The 26,074-nt window shown below is 31.5% G+C and overlaps 2 protein-coding genes across 4 annotated transcripts in view; both read right to left on the reverse strand.

The window, feature by feature from the left end:
- Nucleotides 1-582: 582 nt before the first annotated feature.
- On the reverse strand, nt 583-10,653 carry LOC134699886 (adhesive plaque matrix protein 2-like). Its single transcript, XM_063561287.1, has 6 exons — nt 10,644-10,653; nt 7,033-7,140; nt 5,968-6,075; nt 3,580-3,687; nt 1,676-1,783; nt 583-605 (listed from the first exon to the last, which is right to left on the reverse strand). The coding sequence occupies exons 1-6, from the start codon at nt 10,651-10,653 to the stop codon at nt 583-585; spliced, it is 465 nt and encodes a 154-aa protein (XP_063417357.1).
- Nucleotides 10,654-14,799: 4,146 nt separating this feature from the next.
- LOC134699982 (uncharacterized) overlaps nt 14,800-26,074 on the reverse strand; it is a 50,573-nt gene continuing 39,298 nt past the window's right edge. For all 3 annotated transcript variants that reach the window (XM_063561385.1, XM_063561384.1, XM_063561383.1), the window contains exons 6-8: nt 18,186-18,212; nt 17,142-17,677; nt 14,800-15,264 (exon numbers count right to left, since the gene is read on the reverse strand). In XM_063561385.1, the coding sequence (XP_063417455.1) occupies nt 15,229-15,264; nt 17,142-17,677; nt 18,186-18,212 (599 nt within the window). In that variant the 3' untranslated portion in view covers nt 14,800-15,228. The remainder of the gene's footprint in view (nt 15,265-17,141; nt 17,678-18,185; nt 18,213-26,074) is intronic.

The raw sequence follows: 26,074 nt of genomic DNA on the forward strand, positions 1-26,074 counted from the left end.
CTATTTTGTCTTTTAGACTGAAAAAACGTACGGTGACCCTATCTTTTCTTTTGATATTCTCAAAGCATTGTCTGAAAGCAATCTTTTACTAATTTATTTTACAATTCTATCATTTTGTTTAGTTTCTATACACAAAATGTTATTTTTTCCTGTATAATCCATACAAAATTTGTCATTTTGTCACAACCTGTAGCTTGAGAAAATGCACGGTGACCTATCATTTTTACAATATTTTTGAACATGTATCAATAGATACTACATTTTGACAAAGTATGAACAAATTCAAGCATTTTTATTTTAGACTCCCATACCACCTTAACTGATCATTACTGAAATATACTTACTATTACAAAGTGTGCCATACCATCCAGATGAACACGCGCAGTTGTAGCTCGATCCACCGGAAGGATAACATACGCCTAGATTTTGACACGGGTTTGGTGAACATGCATTAACTGAAACAGAAGGTAATACATTTTGTCTTCATTAAAACTAATAAATCATTCGCAATCGAAAGTTTTGATAACCAAACATTCAACTAACTATATCAAAAATAGAAATGTTTTCTTTTACTCCCAAAGTTCAACTAGTGTAGTAGAACTGATCTAAAATATGTTCAAATGTAACATCAAACAATTGCATTGTCAAAATATATCAGAATCCATACAAATAAGTTAAATTGTCAAACAAATATTGGTATCCATCAAACCATCGCGGGATTTTTTAAATATCTAACGACCCAAAAAGTTAAATCTCTTAACGTTGATGTGTTTCCTTTGGTTAAAGTTTGTTACCCTGAAATGTTTTCTCTCAATCGATTTGGGACTCCTTAACAGTTGCATAATGTCATTGCCTTTATTTGATAAATCCATTGATTTCTAAAATTGACCAGCTAATTCATTGATTGATTGTTGGTTATGCCACTTTTCGGCGCCACGTTAATGCTTTTAATTGGCAACCAGTTTTCATATGTTGAGGAACCCGGAGTAAAAACCAATGACTTTGATAGGAACATTTTAAATCTTTGTCAATTAAGGTTGGAGGCGAGTGACGTGCACGAGAGGGGTTCAAACTCACAACCTCAGTGTTGACTGACAAGTGATTTTAGAAGTAGAACTACGCAAATCACTTTGCTACCAGGCATCATCCACCCTAAACCCACACCCCACTCCCTGACAATACAAATTCATGAAACTGACTGCTGGTATTGCAAACCATATCTTAATTCATTGTTTTGTTATTAACATTTAACAGTAAATATAGAATAAGTATGCATTGTATCGAAATATCAATGTTATTTGTACAAGACTTATAAACAGGTAGAAAGCGAGGTCGTGTCGATCATTTCTACATGTTTTGAGCCTAGAACAAATATCATTTATATTTCGAGACAACGTACGGTTATTCTTAATGAACTTCAACTCTATCAACTGTTCTCAGTGCAGTACTTAGGGTAAAAACCATCTTTCTAAATTTTGAACGAAAGACGTAGAATTTCCGAGAACTTGTATTGTTTTATTGACTTTATAAATTAAACTCTCCGGAAATGCATTGTCAACCCCATAAACAAGGCGATATACGGTCAGTGACTGTATATCACATATGAATATACGGTCAATGTAATTTGACTGCTCAAATAGTACAGCTACAGTATATAAACAATTATTGGGCTTACACTGGCACTGCGTTCCATAATATCCTTGTCTGCATGTACAAAAATACGTTGATCCAGATATACTACAGGTGCCTGCATTTCTACAAGGACTTGATGAACATGGGGTCACTGTAATACAAATGAATACGTGTCAATAAGTGAAATAGCCAAAATAAAATAACAAAAATAAAACGAACTCCAAAAAATTAAAAATTATAACGAAAAATCCGTTATCAAAGTACAAAATTAAAAACTCAAAAACATCAGACAATTGTCATATTCCGGACTTTTTTTCTAATATAAAAATGATACAATGCATTTCTACAAGGACATGATGAACATGGAGTCACTGTAATACAAATGAATACTTTTTATAAGTGAAAAAGCATAAAGTAAATAACAAAAAACCAGAACTGCAATTAAAGTTCAAAACGGATAATCCATCATCGGAGTGCAAAATTAAAAGCTCAAAAACAACAGATACATGTAACTGTCATATTCCAGACTAAGCTCATGCATTTTTGTCATGACCCCTATTTTCTCTTAAACAATCTTTTGCATTTATAATTATAAGTCAATTGTAAATGTTTTATAACATCTTATTCATTTTTTAATAGTTTTTGAGAACTTTAACTTGTGGATGATGAATCTAGTATAAGTCTAGAGAGAACATGTTTCCGCCAAATATTCAATGGGTAATATCACGAAAACAAGCACATTGACCTCTATATTTTTGTTGATTCGGAATTTTTAATTAATCCCTATCAATATATACTAGTTTTATGACAAAGCTATTTATGTTTAAACTGAGTGGAAAACTTTCTTGCGATCGATGAATAGCAATCAATCATGTAATCGATTGAATATTCCAAAAAATTTGAATTAAAATTAGAAAAAAAACGAAAAATTCATAATTTGAGACCGTGGTACAGCGAAATTCTAGTATAGAGACTTGAATAATTATTGGACAGAGCCTTCACCTAATTATATTTTTGCAATTCTTGTTTTTCTCTTATTTGTGTTACATTTATATTTCGAGACAATGTATGGATTCTTTTTATACTGCAACCCTTATAACTGTTCTAAATGAAAGTCCTTATGGTAAAAACTATTATTTCTTTATTTTGAGTATAGACTAGAATACTTATTGGACAGAGCATTTACCTAATCATATTTTTGCAATTCTGGTTTTTCTATTATTTGTGCTACATTTATATTTCGAGACAATAAAATTGAGAATGGAAATATGGAATGTGTCAAAGAGACAACAATCCGACCAAATAAAAAAACAACAGCAGAAGGTCACCAACAGGTCTTCAATGTAGCGAGAAATTCCCGCACCCGGAGGCGTCCTTCAGCTGGCCCCTAAACACATATATACTTGTTCAGTGATAATGAACGCCATACTAATTTCCAAATTGTACACAAGAACCAAAATTAAAATAATACAAGACTAACAAAGCCAGAGGCACCTGACTTTGGACAGGCGCAAAAAATGCGGTGGGGTTAAACATGTTTGTGAGATCTCAACCCTCCCCCATACCTCTAACCAATGTAGAAAAGTAAACGCATAACAATACGCACATTAAAATTCAGTTCAAGAGAAGTCCGAGTCTGATGTCAGAAGATGTAACCAAAGAAAATAAACAAAATGACAAAATGTATGGATTCTTTTTATACTGCAACCCTTATAACTGTTCTAAATGAAGTCCTTATTGTGAAAACTATTATTTCTTTATTTTAAGCGAAAAACGTAAAATTTCCGCGAACCTGTATCGTTTATTATCATGAATAAAACTCTACGGAAACGTCGTAAACAAGGCGATAAATGTTCAGTGATTGTATATCATATATAAATATACTTTCAATGCAAATTGACTGCTTAAGTAGCACAGCTGAAGTATATAAACAATTATTGGGCTCACACTGGAATTGCGTTCCATAATATCCATGTCTGCATGTACAAATATAAGTTGATCCAGATATACTGCAGGTGCCTGCATTTCTACAAGGACCTGATGAACATGGGGTTACTGTAATACAAATGAATACTTTTTTATAAGTGAAAAAGCATAAAGTAAATAACAAAAAAAACACCAGAACTGCAATGAAAGTTCAAAACGGAAAATTCGTAATCGAAGTACAAAATTAAAAGCTCAAAACATCAGATAACTGTCAAATTCCTGACATAGCACATGTCTTCTTTATTGACCCCTGTTTTCTCTTTATAGATCTTTTGCATGTATTATTATAAGTCAATTGTAAATGTTTCATAACATCTTATTTATTTTTTAATAGTTTTTGAGAACTTATACTTGTGGATGATGAAGCTTGGATAAGTCTAGAGAGAACATTTTTCCGCCAAATATTCAATGGGTTATATCACGAAAACAGGCACATAGAAATCTATATATTTTTTTTTTATTCCTCAATTAATCCCCTATCAATATATACTAGTTTTATGAAAAAGCTATATATTTTTAAACTGAGTAGAAAGTTTTCTCAAGATCGATGAATAGCAATCAATCATGTAATCGATTGAATATATAAAATTTTTGAAATTAATTTGAAAACAAGCGAAAAAAATTCAAAACTTGAAGCCGTGAAACAGTGAAAATCTAGTATAGACTTGAATAAGTATTGGAAATAGCCGTCACCAAATTATATTTTTGCAATTCTTGTTTTTCTCTTATTTGTGTTACATTTATATTTCGAGACAATGTATGGATTATTTTTTATACTGCAACCCTTATGACTGTTCTAAATGAAGTCCTTATGGTAAAAACTATTATTTCTTTATTTTGAGCAAAAACGTTAAATTTCCGCAAAGCGGTATGTTTTATTGACGTCATAAATAAAACTCTACGAAAATGCATTTCCACCGTCGTAAACAAGGCAATATATGTTCAGTGACTGTATATCACAAATGAATATACGGTCAATGCAAATTGGCTGCACAAGTAGCACAGGTGCAGTATATAAACAATTATTGGGCTTACACTGGCATTGCGTTCCATAATATCCTTGTCTGCATATACAAGTGTTCGTTGATCCAGATATACTACAGGTGCCTGCATTGGTACAAGGACCTGATGAACATGGGGTCACTGTAATACCAATGAATACGTTTCAATAAGTGAAATAGCCGAAAAGTAAATAACAAAAAACGAGCTCCAATGAAAGTTCAAAACGGAAATCCGTATTCGAAGTGCAAATTTAAAGCTCAAGAACATCAGATAACTGTCATATTCCTGACTTAGCACATGCCTTTTATTATTGACCACTTTTTTCTCTTAAAAAATCTGTTGCATGTATAATAATAAATCAATTGTAAATGTTTAAAAACATTTTATTCATTTTTTAATAGCTTTTGAGAACTTAAACTTGTGGATGATGCAGCTTGGATAAGTCTAGAGAGAACATTTTTCCGCCAAATATTCAATGGGTAATATCACGAAAACAAGCACATTAACCTTTTTTTTTTTTTTTTTTTTTTTTTGACTCCTCAATTAATCATGTATTCGATTGAATATTGAAAAAAATTGAAATAAATTAGAAAAAAACGTAGAAAAAAACGAAAAAACCGTGGTTCAGTGAAAATCTGGTATAAACTTGAATAATTATTGCTGCTCTGCTGGTGGACTGTTAGTCCCCGAGGGTATCACCAGCCCAATAGCAATGAAAATACGGATTTTTTGTGTTTTTAAAAATTGCTGTTACAAAATGTTAGAAATTATTATAAATTAAGGAATGTATCTCCTTCATGCAAAGCTCTGATTCCTTTCACGGTTTTGGCTTTACTTTTTGGACCTTTTGGATTATAGCTCTTCATCTTTTATACAAGCTTCGGATTTCAAAAAATTTGGCCACGAGCATCACTGAAGAGACATGTATTGTCGAAATGCGCATCTGGTGCAGGGAAATTGGTACCGTTAATGTTATTGAATAATAATTGGACATATCCTTCACCTAATTATATTTTTGCAATTCTTGTTTTTCTCTTATTTGTGTTACATTTATATTTCGAGACAATGTATGGATTCTTTTTATACTGCAACCCTTATAGCTGTTCTAAATGAAGTTCTTATGGTAAAAACTATTATTTCTTTATTTTGAGCGAAAAACGTAAATTTTCCGCGAACCTGTATGTTTTATTGACGTCATAAATAAAACTCTACGGAAACGCATTTCCAACGTCGTAAACAAGGCAATATATGTTCAGTGACTGTATATATCACAAATGAATATACGGTCAATGCAAATTAACTCCTCAAGTAGCACAGCTGCAGTATATAAACAATTATTGGGCTTACACTGGCATTGCGTTCCATAATATCCTTGTCTGCATGTACAAGTGTACGTTGATCCAGATATACTACAGGTGCCTGCATTGGTACAAGGACCTGATGAACATGGGGTCACTGTAATACAAATGAATACGTTTCAATAAGTGAAATAGCCGAAAAGTAAATAACAAAGAAACGAGCTCCAATGAAAGTTCAAAACGGAAATCCGTATTCGAAGTGCAAAATTAAAATCTCAAAAACATCAGATAACTGTCATATTCCTGACTTAGCACATGCCTTTTGTTATTGACACCTATTTTCTCTTAATAAATCTTTTGCATGTATAATTATAAGTCAATTGTAAATGTTTAAAAACATTTTATTCATTTTGTAATAGCTTTTGAGAACTTAAACTTGTGGATGATGCAGCTTGGATAAGTCTAGAGAGAACATTTGTCCGCCAAATATTCAATGGATAATATCACGAAAACAAGCACATTGACCTCTATATTTTTTTTTATTCGGAATCCTTTATTAATCCCTATCAATATATACTAGTTTTATGAAAAAGCTATTTATTTTAAAACGGAGTAGAAACTTTCTCAAGATTGATGAATAGCAATCAATCATGTAATCGATTGAATATTCAAATATTTTGAAATTAATAAGAAAAAAAAGAAAAATTCAAAACTTTAAACCGTGGTGCAGTGAAAATCTAGTATAGACTTGAATAGTTATTGGACAGAGCCTTCACCTAAATATATTTTTGCAACTCTTGTTTTTCTCTTATTTGTGTAACATTTATATTTCGAGACAATGTATGAGTCTTTTTAGACTGCAACCCTTATAACTGTTCTAAATAAAATCCTTAAGGTAAAAACTATTATTTCTTTATTTTGAGCAAAAACGTTAAATTTTTGTGAAGCTGTATGTTTTATTGACGTCATCAATAAAACTCTAAAAAACGCATTTCCAACGTCGTAAACAAGGCAATATATGTTCAGTGACTGTATATCATAATGAATATACGGTCAATGTAAATTAACTCCTCAAGTAGCACAGCTGCAGTATATAAACAATTATTAGGCTTACACTGGCATTGCGTTCCATAATATCCTTGTCTGCATGTACAATTATACGTTGATCCAGATATACTACAGGTGCCTGTATTTCTACAAGGACCTGGTGAACATGGGGTCACTGTAATACAAATGAGTACGTTTTAATAAGTGAAATAAAAAAAATTAAATAACAAAAAAAAACGAGCTCCAATGAAAATTCATAACGAAAAATCCGTAATCAAAGTGCAAAATTAAAAAAACTCAAAAACATCAGACAACCGTCATATTCCTGACTTAGTTCATATTTGTTTTTCTAATATAGAAATGAAACAATGTGGTGTACGTTCTCTTGTGTAAGATTGATGCATACCAATCAATAATGTAATCGATTGAATGTTAAAAAAAAAATGAAATTAATTAGAAAAAAAATTTAAGCCGTGGTACAGTGACAATCTAGTATAGACTTGAATAAGTATTGTAAATAGCTGTCACCAAATTATTTCGCAATTCTTGTTTTTGTCTTAATTGTGTTATAAAGTGAATACAAAATAACGTACATTCGCAGTATTGTCCACTGTATCCAGATAAGCAGCGACAGCTATAGTCTCTCACAGAGTTAATACACAAAGCGCCTTTATGACACTGATTATTATCACAAGGTGTATCTAAACATAAAATATAAGTGATACAGTTTATAACATTGGATTTATCATTAAAGTTAAGAATTTTACCAGAAAAGGGGATGGACGATTTATAATTAAATGAGTATAAAAATATACTTAAAGTTACACTGAATATTAGAATATTTATATTACATATCAATTGCTTAATAATTTAATTTTAAATGTAACGCGTCTTCTGATTGGCTGACGTTATTATACTATCAGGCCATAGACATAATTTAGTCATGAGACCGTGACATCATCAACGTTTTTTCATGTTTTTCTACGGTTTAAATCGGAATTAAGAATAAAATTATAAAAAATGACTGTTATATTTTTTCTGTCTATTCGAAATAACATAAAAATTTTGGTGCACACTGTTAGATAACCCGCTACGCGCGTTATTCAGTGTGCACCAACTTTTTTATGTTGTTTCGTCATAGTCAGAAACACTTTACCTTTACAGTCATTCCTTACATAATCCGTACTTTTGATTGAATACTGACAATCGATGAGGAGAATCGTTCTTTTATTCGATTGATTTCCGAAGAAAATACAAAACTCATAAATGCACGTGGTTCTAACGACAAAGTCAAATACAACTCAGGGAAAACAATTGATCTTAAAAATATTTCATGGTTGTTACATAAAAATCTATTAAAGAAATATATTTTTTGTTATTGTAAATCTATCAATTTGGGAAATAAAATTGAGAAAGGAAATAAGGCATGTGTCAAAGCGACAACAACCCGACCATAGAGCAGACAACAGCCGTAGGCCCCAAATGAGTCTTCAGTGTAGCAAGAAACTTCCACAACCGTCCCGGAGGCGTATTTTTCAAAGGGCTCCTAATGAAATATGCATACAAGTTCAGTGATAATGAACGACATACTAAAATCCAAATTGTATACAAGAAAAATAATAAAACACTAACAAAGGCCAACTTTTAGCGTAACTTCTACAAATGATATATTGATATATTTCTTATAACTATTTAATAGTTTTTCTCTTATTCACAATTGCATAAAGCCAAACAGATAATTGTCCATTTTATAAGTTGCATTTCTGTAAATACATACAATATAATTTCCCAATAGGAACCCCCTTTACCATGTTTACACTTATAACTGTGCAACTTTTGATATGAAATTTCGTCATTATTTTTGTTTTTTTACCTAGAACGGAAAGTTGATATAGTATACTATTCTATTGAAAGTTTTCAACATTTATTTGCACAGAATTTCTAAGTGTTTAAACTTCTACCAAAAGAGGGACGAAAGGTACCAAAGGGACAATTAAACTCATAAATCTAAAACAAACTGACAACGCCATGGCTAAAAATGAAAAAAAGACAAACAGAAAAACAATAGCACACATGACACAACATAGAAAAGTAAAGAATAAACAACACGAACCCCACCAAAAACTATGGGTGATCTCAGGTGCTCCGGAAGGGTAAGCAGATCCTGCTCCACATGTGGCACCCGTCGTGTTGCTTATGTGATTATAAATCCGGTAAATACCAACTGTGTATACTACCACTTCCTAGTTAAGGTTTTCTATAGTATTCAAAATTTGCGACAACTATATTCTGGTAACATTCCAAAAGTATATCTCTACGAGATAAAACATAGAGATCATATATGGGAAACAGAACGAAAACAAAACAAAATATCTGAATAAAAAGTAAAATCATTAAAATACTGAACTCTAGCTAAACCTCTCACTTATATGACAGTCGCATCAAATTTCATTACATTGAAAATACCTTTTTGATATCCATACAATAGATATTGTTTGTGTATGTGTGTTGCTCCTTCAAAATGAAAATAAACTATAAAGTTGTGCTTTAAAAAGAACGTTAAACTACCAATAACGGCATGTCTATGTATAAAAAAAAATCAAGTTTATAAACATGATCATCTAGCGAAACTTGCAATATAACTCACCAAAAGGTAAACAAAGACGTTCGTTTCTATAGGCAACAATACATCTAGTTTTAGGTGGACACGTTTTCGGCCAGCAAGCATCATTATCCTGTCGAATGTAAAAGATCTGGTTACAGTATTACAAGATAATAAAACATTCAATTTAAAGTCATTTACTCTTTAGAATGCAGGATGACCACCGAAACAAACCAAATAAAGCATTCGTCAAGAAGTTAAGAGTCTCTGCAACTCGTGTTCCTTAGAACATTTATATTAGAAAAATTGACGAAAATTACAACCCGTCAAAATTACTGCTTTGAATTTCGTACCTTCAATGATGCTCGGAGTCAAACTATTTAAAAACCTAAAATCTTATAATCATGATAAGGGCTTTTTAAAATATTTATTTCAGCATGGGCGATTCGGCAACAAGTGAAAGGTTTCAACATGTAAATATGATTGACTCAATGACGAATCTTGTTAGTCTAAAACTTGATTAAGAGTTGCCGTTATTTTTTGATAGACCTCTGAAATATATAAACGGAAGCCAACCAATTTTAATTTCGATAAAAACAGGATGAAGGCTCAGCAAATGATATGAACACTAGAAGACCTTCTGTTGATCTCTATAAAATTATTTTTTCCCCGTTTTCATTTTCATTTGCCTAGTTTCCTAGGGTAAATTGGTAATAGAAGTAAGGTTACCATTCTTCTTCCTCGACGACAGTAAATTCCTCGCCAAAATTGGCCACGAAAAGGGACGTAATTCCGATAACTCTTGTAAAGAGAGTGCCGTGGTTTTTGCCCGTTTATAACACTTTCTACAACATTTTAAGGGATTTGTTAGAGACTTGTTGCAAATTCAATATCTGTCCTTATCCAATACTCCTTCATTCTGGAGGCAGTCTAGTTTTCGATCTGTATCCCGGATGTCTCCATTACAGAACCTACATATTTTATTTTTTTTGTTCTCATTCGGTATCTGCATGAAATATTTGTCACTGAACGTTTACCAACCAACAATGAATAAAGCAACCATTTTCCTAACTTACCTTTGTCCATTTTGAGATATTTGTGAAATAAACTCCATATCTATTTTCTGCATCTTGCTCAGAATAAGAATCACCTAATAGTTCACAATAAGACCTGTCCTTATGAAAATTCACTGCATAACAATCCGTATACATCATACAATCTTTGACGCACCCCTTTGGACCAATCATTTCACTAGCCTTTATCACATGAGATTTTGAAATTTTATTCTTTTGGTAAACACCTCCAGTAACATTTATAATTTTACACATTGAAGCCAAATTAATATTAAACAATAAAACATAACAAAATGTAGTTAGTTTTGAAATCATTGCAAATATGTCTAACAGTCAATTTTGAATATGTGTCGTAGTCGTAAACGCACGCGTGAAATTTAAAAAAAGGCTTTGATAAAAAATATTGTTTTTTCTTAATTTGGTTTTTGACAAATTGTCTGATTTGCAATTATTAACATACAGTTTTAATTACCACGATACTACACCTCCGTGTGTTTCAAATTAAATGTCTCAAATAACATTGTGATTTTAAACAGATTAGGTGAATATTGCAGTGATTACTGATTTCCTGGTAATATCAATATTGAGGTCAAGGCACTTGATATATGCAAATATATAACTGCTTATGTTGCCAGGAACATGTTGATTAATACATGATTAAATGAACTAAGTTATTTAAATCCATTTACATATTTAATATATTTAATTTCATTTTTAATAAGAACATGTAAAGCATATAGCAACCTCAACATGTTTGTCAATCTGTTCTTCAAAAAGATTATATAATAAAGTGAAAATGTTCCAACTTCCCTTTTCTGTTAAATGTAAATATGAAAATTCAAATGAAAGAGATCCGGTTTTTGATTATAAAAGAGAATTAAGTTTTGGTTTAAGGGTATTGTCAATACTTTGCAACTAATTTGGTATTAAATATAAGTGTATACCTCATGTTCATTTAATTTTTCAAATATATGGTTGATAGTTAATTGTGTTTTGTTTCAGAAAAAAACAATATTTTATATAAGAAAATACTATATTAGAAGCTATATGCACTTTCATATACTAGTTTGTTAAAGTTTTTGATGTGGCTAAATATATGTTTTTTTTTCTCGATTGTATAAATACTTAGTCCAATTTTGTTTCGTTTTCGTTCGTCCTTTATTGTTTTATTTTTCTTTTTTTCCCTCTTTTTTTTAATGTGTATGTGTTTTAAAAGAATGAACGTAGGTCTTGTACAAACAGAACTTATATTTACATACTCCCGAAAGGAATATAAAGTAGTTTAATTGGTGTATACACAAAACTTACCTTAATGTACTAAAGAGCTTCAACAGCATAGCATTTACATCATATCAACAGTTTATGATGATCTCGCACTAATATTGAGGCTGGACGTCTATCAACAATTTATTTTCATCATTGTTTTGCAGATAACGTTTTAGAAATGGTAAGCTTGCTTTAAACGTGCCTTATTATATCTCACGAAAATCTTAGAAATATAATTCCCATCCATTCTACCGAAATGCATTATTACAGGAAATTGAATACGCCACAAATAGGTGTGGTATGATAACAATAAGACGACTCTTGATCTAAGTATTTCTAAACAGTATCTAATAAAATATGAAATATTACACAGAATGTTTATTTTCGAATGCAAACTTGAAATATACATCTATATCATTATATTTTCCAGAAAGGATAGAGTTGGAAGGACATGTATATGACTGGTATTCCAAACTATAATTGCAGTATTGTAACAGTGTGGCGGAATAGGATAAAGAACATGTATATACAGTTTTTTCGTGGACTATAAAGAAATAAATGATTTTTTCCGTGTATATTCTTGTGAAATATTTTGATGTACATTTCATAATACAAACGATTGTTTTCTTTAGTTATTGTTTTAAGTAACTGGTTATATCTATTCAATCCAAACAGTTCAGTATTCAGATGTTTAGTCAGACTTCATCGGTCGTAAAACTTGGTCTTGTACACCAGGAAATAAGACTTTAGATGTTGGATTTGCTTTTTCGTAGTGAACTGATCATTGGTATTTTGGGTGTCAATTTGTTTATTCATTATGCAGATGCGTAGAAATATGTCTATGGTAAAAACTATATCTATTGTTTACTACATCGGTTACTTTCGTAGCAGATCAATATCTGTTAAACAAGAACATGATATTTTATTGGTTCAGATCTTGGTTTTTTGTTGTTTTATATCAAACATAATTGTTTTAAGTTTAAGGTTTGACTTCATTGAAAGTCAATCTATTGTAGCCCGATGTATACGATGTTACCTATGGGCATGCGCAGTAAGGTATTACCTGGATTGTAACATTTTTTATTCAGAGGTGTACTTTAAAGAGCTGTTATTTGATTAGAATTGAAGGTCAATGCATTATTATACCTCACTCTAATCGCTTTGCGCCGTCATAAAATCTGAAATTTCAACGTCCTATGACATTGGTCCTGATAATACTAAGAGTTATCGACCAGTACTTACAATCGTCGTGATCAGGCTGAACAGCTGATCGACTTTGCCTTAATAGCAGCCATGTGAAAGGCAGTAAAATAAACCCGAACAACGAACATAGCAAAAAATTTTCATAAAACGTTCTCGTGCACCGCACCGATTGTGTAAGTTCTGACCAGCTAGTCATGGTCGTTGAAAAATTCTAGTTAATTGATATGTTATTGTTTAAATCCACCGACTCGTGTTCTGATAAAACACTTAAAATTGCTCAGATGTATATCTTCAAACGAATTCGTTGGAAAAAGAAACATTTTGTGTTTTTAATCTGCACCATGATGACGTTAGGCTTCCTACCTTGGAATAACAAAGAAAGGTGTTACCGGAATAGTGATGCACATTGCAAATGCGTTATAAAATACTTGTGTGATGATCTGGTCAGCTTATACGGATGTAGTATAAATTATGGCGTCCTACATCCATGTGTTAGGGATTGGACATTTTCTATTCAGGAACCTGTCTTCCATGCATTTACCAGATGCTATACTGTGTCATTGTTCGCGGTAGAAGTAGCATGGGTTTGCATTTTTAAAAATCCAGACAAGTTTGTGAGAGAAATATCTACTATTGATTTTTATTTGGTGGATAGTTTTTATCTGCAATTAAACCACATGTCTTTATTTTAATATTATTTGCAAGGTTTGTTTTAGTGCTGATTTGATGTTTTCGAATGTATCCCTGTTATGTAAATGCTTGCCTTAATATTTTACAGCTATGTTTGTTTTTGCTTCTGAGAGAGCTGTCTACTAATACTTTTTGAACTTTGATGTATGGCTGTTGCATTATCAATATAACCAATGTTTTTATAAAGGACTATAAATGTCGAAACCATTGTGCTATGAAACGAACGGTTCGCTGTTCTGAGGTATACCAAGGAGTGCAAATAAGACATAGAATTATCGTTTAGTTTAAAAAAAAATCTATTGAAGGTATTCTGCCAACAAAATTAGGCCTTCTCTAACAAATCAATCGTTTTATTAATGAAGGAATGTGTGGATGGATGTTTCAACTTGGAACCGCTATTGCCTAGACGAAACTGATTGTCATTTCAGAAAATCTAGGAATACTCCCAGTTTTTTTGGCGGGCTCTGTCTTTCCTTTTATGGTATTATTTGTTTGTGTGCATAAACGTACTATAATGTGTCTGTTATAATTTTTTTAATTTTCTTTTATTGTTTTGATCAATTTATTTTCGACTAATGAGTTTAAATAGCCCACTGTTATCTTTCTGCTTTATCTTTCTTGTCCAAATGCATTTGGTTTGACAAAAATAAAAGCGATCAAATACCAATATGTCAAATGAATCATATTCCTGTCAAGAGTGGATTCGCTGTGAATGCGAATGGGTATAATGTTGTCGTTACAGGTGTGGACAGTCTGAGCTCACATGTACTGACATGTTGATTCTTCATGATATGGCTTTTAATATATCTAATTGACAAAACAGAGTTTGATAGAACATACATTGCCTATTTTGAATAACCATATTATGTATGTTGTCCTTAAATTGTGTTTTAGTGATCTATTTGACAGGAAATGACACGATTCTGAATAAAATGTTACGATTTTATGAAGAACATGATAATTTTTATTAAATCAGATTTACACTATAATATTAAGGTACTTAAGCTACAGATTATGAAAAATAAATAACAATATTCAGTTATCAAATTATTAACATGTCCACCATTTTGAAGATACAACCAGAAGTTAATAAAATCAACATTGTCTTCATATCTTGTTTTTGTTAATAACGAATCACATTAGCTTTGTTTAAAATGTCAGGTTTTGTCCAAAGTGCACAAGAAATAATTGCTTGACTATAACACCAATGTTATATCTATATTGTTATGTATTAAAGCCCATAAAGAATTAAAACAGTGTGAAAAATAATCACAATACAAAAAAAATCAAATTCGTACATGCAACACTTCTGAAAGCCTCCATAACTCACAAAAAAAGCATGTTGATTTAAATAACACATGTTGTATGCAAATACATTAAGAAGTGACAATATATGTAAAAGATATGTTCATGTTCATGTGTATGTCTTTTAAGGCATTGCATATTTTCCTTGGACCTCCTCAACCTGGAAAAGAAAATTATACTAAGTATTGATTCAGACATCTTACAATAGAATACCGTTGATCGTTTGTTAATTATATAGTAAGTGAAAATAAAAAAAAAAGATATCTATTCAACGTTACATGTATTTCAAATTGTATTAACGCCCATCGGAAAAGAAGCTTTTAAATGTTAAAGTCCTTTCCAAGTTTTTTTTAGTTTTTTTCCTGAAAAAACAGTTTTAAGGTCTCAAGGTGCCAAAACACATCTGAATTTGAGAACAACATACTGCTTTACATTGTCTTATCGGGGTCTTTTAAAGCTGACTATGCGGTATGGGCTTTGCTCATTTTGAAGGCCTTACGGTGACCTATTGTTGTTAATGTCTGTGTCATTTTGGTCTTTTGTGAATAGTTGTCGCATTGGCAATCATTCCACATCTTTTTTTTATATACTATTTTACAAGAAAGCAGGACGGTATGTACAATAAAGCAACATAAATTGTCATGAGTGTCTAAAAGCTCGCCAAACTGCACCGATTCTTTATTACAATACAGTTTTTATTCCAAATACATTAAATGCTAATCTTGCTAAAACATATGTTAAAAGTAAAATCACAAAAATAATGAACTCCGAGGAAAATTCAAAATGGAAAGTCCTTAATCAAATGGCAAATTCTAAAGCTCAAACACATCAAACGAATGATCAAATAATTTTCGTATGTTATGCATGATTAGCACCTGTTTGTTTTTAAATTATAGTCCATCATTGACAAAATTTAAAGTATATCATGCAGTTACATATATTATAACTGTTTAGTGTCTTTAAATATCAGCTGAATTTGTACGAGGCTAGGAAAAAGGTCTATTCGAGCTTTTAGCGAGCTATTACACCTGTTCCGCGCCGAGTACGAATACAGCTGATATTAAAAGACACTAAATTGCTATTGTCTTTATCCTACAATTAATTCTGTATATTATTTGTGTTTTGAAAGACACAAACACACATTTGCATTTATTTTCGATTTAAAATCCCTTGAAGCCCGTGTAGTAATAGGATACAATAATCACACATTCGGCTGAAGACGGTTTGGCAAAAAAAGAATCTCGAATGGTCAACAATAATACATCGCTCAAAGTCAATAATTATCCATTTTAACATAACAACTAATTTCAACAGTAAAAACAAATAACAAAACATTGTCCAATTTGAAACAGGAGTGTGCAAGTTGTCCTACGCTTTCGACTCGACATTCACTAAACATGCATGCTGAAATGACATGGTTGTTTTTGTTACACATTCAAGTTTTGAAATCGATAGTTGTCATCGTAGAAAAGACTGCTGTTCATGTGTGTATGTTATCAGAAAATTAGTGTGATTCTTATTGCTCTAAAGAAATGTTTGAAAACATACAAAACGTATAAAAGTAATGCGTTAATTCGCATTTGATACGTCATTGGAATGAATTTGCAATACACATTCTGAGGTCACACAGGTTCATACAATACTCAGTCCGGCAGTGGGCGGAGCTTTTAAGCGATATCTGTATAGTATACAGATACAGCATAGCGATATCTGTAGGGCTGTAACTGTATAGTAGAACACCCAATTGCAGGATAAATGTTATAACTGGTCACAAGGTGCGAATTTTATCAGGATATTGCTTAATAACATTATATGACAAAGGCCGCCGCCAGAAAGGCATAAATAGTTCTATGAGATGTTGAATACCTATCCTAAAAATTTATTAATAGGTCAGTCCGTATCAACCTACATTCTCGCAAATTGTTGATTTATGTCTTCTATGAATCAGAAGCACACGATTCAAATAGAATTTAAATCGTTCACGGATACATCCATTAATAATTAATTCTATACATGTGATATATTGTTTGTACTTACGGTTTTAAGTTCCATTTCTAAATTATTGATGTAGGTATCTAGTGTGGTAATTGCATTTAATAAAGAGGTACTTTCAGTTCCAGCCCAACTTTGGAGAAAAGACCACAGTGACTTTTCAGTTAAATTGATGATGGTGTCAAGATTAATTGTAAATAATTCTTCGGCAAATGGAGAGCTCTCATTGCCCTGAAAAGCTGTTACTCTCTGACGTAGTCGGACGGTTTCCGTTTTATCTCTGTTAACACCGGCCTGTGTTGTTTGAATAACACTCTTTTCGATGATAGTTTCAAAAACTAACGTGATACCAGCAACACCAGTCGTCATCGCAGCAGCCCCAACTAAAGACGCACCCCCTGTAAAAGGGGCCAACAATGCTCCAATAAGTAATGATGTACCAGTTGTTACATTTCTCGCTGTTCTTGCGAATCGTATTTTGTCATTTGCCCTTTGGAGTTCTCGTTTTAAATCGTTCAGTCTTGGAAGGGTTTCGTGTCTTATTTTCTTCCAACATTTCACATCTTCATTAAGCTCTTCATCTGCAAAATGGTTATCGCTTCTGAGTTTGTATATTATGATGCATTTTGCAAACAATTGTAAAAAAATATATTATTAAAAATAAAAAATCTTGCTTAAAACAGGATATGTCAATTAGAATTTAATAGAATTGAGTAATAAAGTTGGAATCACAATACAAAAAAATAATGTTTGAATTTTAAAATGAACAAATAATTTGATTTAAATTTTTGAATATTTTATTTAATCGACGGTTCAATGTGTGTAAAATTTATAATTAACTAGTCAATATCACGCAATTACAAGTTAGTAACTGACATGTAGTACACTATTTATGATTGGTATTGTATACTTTAATTGAACCATACCATACTACATGTATCTCCAAGTCATAATTACATGTCATAATTACATTACATATAATGTCAATCCTACCTGGTTTTCTTAAGAAGCAGGAAAAACATCAATAAAACAATAATCACATATACAAATAACAAAATATTTTTAAGAATAAACTGTTGTTTAAAATACCTCTTTGTCTTTTTCGGTTTTCTGTTTCTGAAAGAAAACACCCAAATTGTAAGAACATGCATATAGATTTACTACTAGTAAATAAATGATATACGACGCCATTCTAACCATCTGTTTCACAACCGATAGTTTTTATGATATACAAAATCATATACGACGACAAAGTTTTGTAAGGAGTTATCAAATCAACAAAGACATAAACATAGATTTGTATCGCTGTAGGCAAAAGAAAAATTCAAATGCTCAGGAAACATAAGCAGTTATTGCTTCACTTAAGCCGTGGCGATTGACTCTTGATAGTTCAATATCGAATATAAAATCACAATCCGTTACGTTAATATCTTTGATAATAAGGAACGATTTGAAGGAACAAAGGTTCTAGGTTTCTTTTAAAAAATCTTCGGTGTAACCCAAAGATATAAACTTATATTGGCAAAAGATTAAGAAATGTGATGGTTTCTGATATCGACATAAATGTAATTATATATGTCATGTTCATAAATAAATGTTCAGAACATAGGACATTATGATATAGATATAGCTAAACTAGGCTGTTTCATTTGGGTGGTTGACACGATGCATAAAAGAACAATTTATAGAAAGATAAACATATTTTGTTATCCATGCACGATATGAGTAAAACATTTTTTGGCAGGAATTTGCCCCAAAGTGGGTCAACAGGTGCATAAAGCGTCAATTTTGCCGATTTTTCACCGCTTCTCTTGACCCAGAAGACCCAGGGTTGCTGGTTAAGGTATCCAGCTGTAGCCTGCGTGCAGAGTGGACCCTAGTGAACAAATTGACCCCAACAGTTGTTAGGTCGGAGTGAATCTGATATTGATGCATCAGTCTACAGAAGGTCATTTGGACCCAAAATACTGAATTTCACGATTTTTGCCGATTTTTGACTTCGAATGGACCCAAAACCGGAAGTAGTTGTTTCCTAAGCGTATTTCAATAATAATTATGATCAGCAGTTATATGGCTGTGGGTTTGCACTATCTTTGCCAGTTTTATGCCTCTGAACTTCTTGTGTAAGATACAGATGTGAAGCCTACCCCTCCAGAAAACCGATTTTTAGCCAATTTCAATTTTCCAAGTCCGTAGTTGTGCTCAAAATGCTACTTATACATGAGAAACGTGAATATGGATAGCCTGAGGTTGACGGAACATGCATAACTTTTAAAATAAGTATCATAAAGTGGACTTCTAAAAGTATGGAACGCCATTGGAGCCAAATAACGGTTATTAGGGTCCGCCCGTCAAAAGACGGGTACCGCATGGTAAGGGTTAAACCTGTTAAATTTAAACTTATGGGGATAATACATGAATCGTAGAATACTTAAAATGAAAGCCCTTAATGAAGATTTTATTATCATATTTTTTTTTAAACCAGCGTAAGATAATGTTCTCCATCTAAAATATATTTTGTTGGACAAAATCTTATACCATTTTTTTGTCTTCAGCCGATATTTAACCGACATACTAGCAGGAAAAATACATCATTATGAAATAGTAGGTTAATTCTTAATATTTTTCAACAATAGTTCATTAAAAAATACTATCCATGAAAATATCTTATTGCAGATATCTATCCATGATAATAATTTACAACGAATCAAAATATATTCTTATTGTAATTTGTCTTCCCTAACGAGGTCTACGCAACTAAATTGTTAGAAAAAATTTGGAATACTTTTCATAAACAGTTAAGGTGTAACTGAGAAATAATGCGTCCAACAATTCTCATTTGAGATAGACAAGCACGAAGCATGTAAATATTTAAATTCATAACTAGAAATATGTTGTCATCTACAATAAGGCTATTTCAAATTTGCATTTATAATTGATAACAATCAAACATTCGTATTGTGCCATATTAAACTGTACATTAATTGTGCCAAATTGAATTGTATACATAATTTAGATATAAGTAAAGTTGTAACAATAACTTGTTTTATATGTACAACAACCGCGGAAACTTATCGAACCCTTAAACAAACTCATAAGAACATTTTTTTTTACATCTGTTGTAATTATATATTTGAATATAGTTTACATTGTCATACATTTGTCAGCATGAATTTAAATCATTTGTATTCTTTCAAAAGGGTTGTACAAACACACATCCATGTTATTTTTTCTTATTTATTTACGGGTAAATTCCTAACTATCATACAGCCTGTCGATACTTTTATTTGGCCAAAGTAATGTCTTCTTTGACTGTTCAAGACGTTAAAATGTTAAATCAATGGAATGTGTTTAACTTCATTTAAGTCTCTTATTCATGTTTTTTATATTATTAATTGTTTTATCTTTTAAGGGAGTTCCTTAATCAGTTTCAAAATAATAAGCTTTTTATAACACTAGTATATATAGATAGGGTGTTAAGAAAGGAAGCAAAAAAGCAAAAACAAATATATAGGTTAATATGTTTGTTTTCGAAATCTGCCTATTAATAACTAAATAAAATTATTTAAGACTTTCACAGATGGCTTGTCATTATACCATCTAAACGATTTATAAGAAGACAAATAGGGATCAATAGGAAATCATTGTCAAAGCATTCAAATGAATAAAACCAGAGGATTCCAAAATTCTGAAAAAAATCCCAAAACATGAAAACCGAACATCCTTAACTAGCTTTCAGTAACTTCGAGTACTCTCGAATCGTAATTTCTTGTTTGCATATTTTGTGTAATATCTCGTTTTATGTTTTCAATACATATCAGCGTTAATAATTGTTTGGTATGACGTTTGTTACTATGATATTATTAAAAAAAAAATTTAATTCGTTCATATGCTGTTTTATTAAATCTCTTTCATGAAAAATAATTGCATTGTCCTTTATCTATAAAACATCACCTATATAAAAACAAAACTTATATGGAAATTTGTCGTTCTTGAAAAAATATCATGAATCGGAACACAATATGATTTACGTAATCGTTAAAATATCGTCTTGAGGACACTTTTTCATAAGACATCATATTTTGCTTTATACTGGTGAACTATTAAATTTATGAGGGTTTTTGTTCAATCATTTATGAAAACTAAAATTATAGTGAAATAACAATAAAACAATATAAGATAAGGAACATGTCTTTGAGTGAAGAAATATTCACTTGCAGGTGAATAATTTGACCCATTGATTCCGTTTAGATGTGAACTACTATGTAACCCCTAAGCTAGAGATTGGTTACGCATGCATTAGGTGTGTTCATTTGTTAAAAGGAAAGTAATGTCAATGTTAACGGTAAAAAAGGGCAAACACTTTCATTGACTGATTCGATCCATAAAACATTTACCTATACAGGATATATATAAATGTTTAATCTGTAATATGAAATCAAACAGACATATACGAATCAATTTCCACGAGCTGGCTATCTATTTATATCAATATATATTTTTTTAAATCGAGTTATATGACGGTTGAAAGTCACATTGATTGTATATTGTATGGCGTTTAGATAAGAATATACTTTTATCGAACCCTTGCATTGAAAATTCTATATTTTAGACTTTTTGTACTTTGGATATATGTTTTACTTTGTTATAAATCAAAAATAAGAATTTCAAACAAACTAGTGAACATGAATTTGACAGTAAATGCCCTTTTAGGTAAACGGCTTTCTCGTTTTGGTTTAAAAATTAATAATATGCTGAAATTATAAGATTTTGATACATATAACACGAAAAACTAAAGAGATTATATTATCTTTATTTGAAATAACGTACAAAAAGATTAAAAAAAAACTATGATCGAGTGAAAAACGACTCAAGTGTATGGAGTATTTAAAAATTATTTCATCATTTTTTTTTTATTATGAGTTGAACAAAAAGAGACAAGACCTGCCAATGACAGTCATCATTGTTTCTTTTTTAAATAAACAAATTCAAATTTCAAGAAATATTTTCTAATTTATGCAGGGGTCACTTAATCAGTTCAATGTTATATTGCAACACATATTTATAACGATTAATCGCTAAGTTAACAAATCAAAATCGAAATGTAAGAGAAAGAAAATTAGAGGCTTTCCGCTCAAACAAATATTTCTCACTGTGCAGGTTCTATATAATGCCGAAATTGCCCTTTACTGTTTTTATGGAACACCTTTGATAACAAAAATGGCAGGGGTTCCCCTGACCTCACCTAGCACATCAGGCATTCATCTAATACATATGTATTGAAAGAAAATGAACACTATTGGTTTAAAGAAATACTATAAGTAAATAGTTCGGAAAATGGAATAAATCATGAAAAAATAATTAGCACCCCCTGATAAATTGGACATCCTAAAAAAATCAATTCATCCAATTAACCCCGTATAACCCCGATAAAAATGAATCCTGACGTTGACGCGTTCGAAGCGATAATAAAGACAACATTTGGGATGACAACAATTTCGAATGCCTCTCTAGAACTTATTTGAGTATATATATATATGTCAATGTGCATGTTAGTTTATTTATTCAATTATACAGTTGTTGTAAGTTTTAGATATTGTATAAAACGTTTGATAAAACAGCTAGATGCAAAACGCACAGACATGGAGCAATTTCATACGGTTTATGATATAAACAATGCTGAATATCTTTTCGTGTATACACCTTTACGTATTAATACCTTAAGCAATACTAAAAAACTATCCATTGAATTACTACGTGCATTCAAATGTGCCCTAGAACTTAGAATAAACGCAATATCATACAAAATACTGTTTCTCTTACTGTATTGTTTGTTCCATCAAATGTGTCGCGTTCGTTGTGCGTTTTGAAATAATCACTGTACAGTTCGTTGACAAAACCCGGCAAAAATCACTTTCTTGTCAAGGTTTTCGAGATGGTGTCGGCGACCCTTTTTCTGTATTTTAATTTATTGTAAATGTTTTTCTTTTAACCATGTTAACTTAGTCAAAGTAGTTAAACTTAAAATATCTATCATACAAAGCCAAAATTGAAATATTTAACTAGCATACATCTGCTAGGAATGTTTCTATTGAAAATTGAGACTTTCATTGTTATTCTAGATGAAATAAACAGTTAATAAGTATATTCCAGAGGAAATGGAGTTTCAAAAAGTATAGTACAGTCATTAAAACTTTAATGACTTCCTTTTCACAATTTGAGGCTCTTCCAAATGTCGATGTTGGTCCAAATTCGCCTAGACGAAAGCAAACATATATGTAGGAGCTCGTTTAACTTAATTTGCCGAATGCCATAGATGGCATTCCAACTGCTTTATTTTTTTATTATTTTTTTTACATATAAAGCTTTGTAGATGTGGTATGATGACCAGTGAGACAACTTTCCACCAAAGTTTAAATGAAGTGGGTGTATAAACCAATTATAATGGTCCAATGCACAATATTTAACAATGAGGAAAACGTATACCACACAGTCCGCTAAAAAAGGCCCCGATATAAAAAAAAAAAAACAATAAAAATTTAAACGATAAAACTAACGGTTATTAATTTATAACTTATGAATTATGTATTAAAGAAGAAAAAAGGACAGATCTATATAATCAATGTACTACAGGATCCTGACGTTGGACCGACAAAAAAAAGTGCGACGATCGAAATTAAACGTGTGAGCACCAACCCTTTCTTTTACCTAGAACACTGGTGTAACAGCACAACATGATAAAAAAGTTCAGTTACAATTGGCTAAACTCATAATGTCGGTACAAGGCTCAAAAACCATATACATAAAATATCGACAAAGGAGTAATTGTGGTAACTGATAGTTATTTCAAAGCGAATTACATCTAAGAAGTAAATCATGTATCTAAAGTGTTAATCAGTATATCTATGCTTTTAGGTAAAGACGTAATCAAACGCATGAACTTGTGCAATGCCAAATATAAACAGTATCGATAGGATGTACGGTATTATGAGTTCTCATAAGTGTGTATAAATTGTAATAATGTTAAGTGATGTTTTGATTTAACAGGTACAGCAAAACTTTCAATATTGTGGCCAATTTGTTTTATTTATGAAAGAATTTGGTGAAGGGTGACTGGGAAATATACTATTAGATATGATCATTTTGGTATTTTTCCGACCGGCTATAAAAACGGACCAAAGTTGGCCACCCGTTTAGTTGTGTGGGAAGTAAAAGTACACAGTCACGTCCAGTCCGAATGGGAATATAAATTCCAATGTCTCGTGTAAAGAGATTACCACGCTAACTTCACTGTACGAACCCTTGCAAAGACTTCAAGAGAGATCCATAAATAGCCTGTTAAGGGCACCATTTGTGTCCTTATAAAATATACATCATCAGTGGCAGTCCAAACGTCCCTGACGTAATTCCGGAGGGCCCCCTTCCAGGACTTACATGTAGTATTTGTTGCTACTTTGTGCTTATCCTGATCATGCATGACATATTTGCAAGTGAACGTTAAGCAACCAACAATCAGCCATTACATACGCGTGTCATAAACAAAAACAAGGGTCCATAAATTGTTAAGTACCAACATGAAAGAAGAAACACAACAAATGTCTAAGGTTAGGTTGGTGATGGATGCTTTGCTCAACCCATAATTAACCAATGACGACAAGGGTAACTGTGGAATATAAATATGGTCCGTGTGGTCTTCTGCGAAATTAATCAAAATTTGAATGAAATGCATATGGGTGGGTATTTAGGGTGCTTATAATAACCAGAATGACCTGACCAATCATTTAGATTTTTGCACCACAATAGAAAGACCTTAATGTTCGAGGAATTTAAGCATAATTTTTATACCTTAAAAATTAAACAAACACAAAAACAGAATTGAAGGAAGCAAACCAGTTAATATTTAGAATTGTCTCTTCATCTTTATAATCCTGATTTAAAAGTGTATTTTGTTTTTGTTTCTAGGTACTACATTAACAAACGATCTTTATAAGTTTCTTAATTTATACTATGAAGTTTTCAAAAATGTATGTTTTAAAAACTATGAGGTACGAGAAAAATTAAGTTTTGAATGTTTAAAAATACAAAGCACGTTTTATCATTGATATCGTCGTGCGTTTTTGGGTGTTTGTATATATAAATGTCACATTTTTGAAAAACCTTCTAGTGACTAATGAGTTTTATGGCAAAGAATATATTGGAGGAAAATATCCGAATAATAAATATTGGATTGTCTTTAAAAGTATGAATTTCTTACTGTCTGAACTCAGTGTTACACGGTGTGTTCGATTCAAACGCGTCAACGTCCGGTTTCATCTGTATCGGGGTTATACAGGGTGCAATTGTAATCTAAAGATAATAACTGAAGACCACTTGTCATTATCTGAATTAGTTTTAAAGTAATGCATATTTGAAATAGCTTGTAAACATGTTACCCATATACTTTAATTATAGTAAACCCTTGTGTTCAATTGTTACAAATGAGGATCATTTTGGTTGTAGGAAAAGGTGCACACATTTTTTAAGCCAGATATCCTCATAATAATTGTGGCTTATTAAAAAGAAGATGTGGTTTGATTGCCAATAAGACAACTGTCCACAAGAGACCACAATGACACAGAAATAAACACATATAGGTCACCGTTCGGCCTTCTGCAATAAGCAAAGCCTACAATTTAATTTCACTTAACCAAGTAGATTAAGAGAAGATTTTTGTTATAGATTAAAAAAAAAATGAACGTTAAGAAAAAAAACACAAATACTTTAAAGAGCAATATTTCCTGAAGGAGTCAATTGACAATTTTGGTCCTAAAAATAATTTTATGCCCTTTATATTTACTCCAAATTTAAGCTGTGTTGCTTAACTTTGCCGCCAACTTAACAATACTTTCAGAGGAGATAATGTTTGTTAAAGATAACACAAATTTACGAACAATTGTGAAAATTTGACTTAAAGGATGAACGTAGGTGATCTAAGGTAA

This window comes from Mytilus trossulus, unplaced genomic scaffold (genome assembly GCF_036588685.1).
Source record: "Mytilus trossulus isolate FHL-02 unplaced genomic scaffold, PNRI_Mtr1.1.1.hap1 h1tg000103l__unscaffolded, whole genome shotgun sequence".
Classification (NCBI taxonomy): Eukaryota; Metazoa; Mollusca; class Bivalvia; order Mytilida; family Mytilidae; genus Mytilus; species Mytilus trossulus.

Excerpts from the sequence above, each read along its gene's own strand:
- LOC134699886 (XM_063561287.1), bottom strand. Across the intron at positions 3,688-5,967 it reads TTATGGAACGCAATGCCAGT|TAACCCCATGTTCATCAGGT; the intron begins GTAAGCCCAATA and ends TTTGTATTACAG. Across the intron at positions 606-1,675 it reads TTATGGAACGCAGTGCCAGT|ATCAGTTCTACTACACTAGT; the intron begins GTAAGCCCAATA and ends AACATATTTTAG.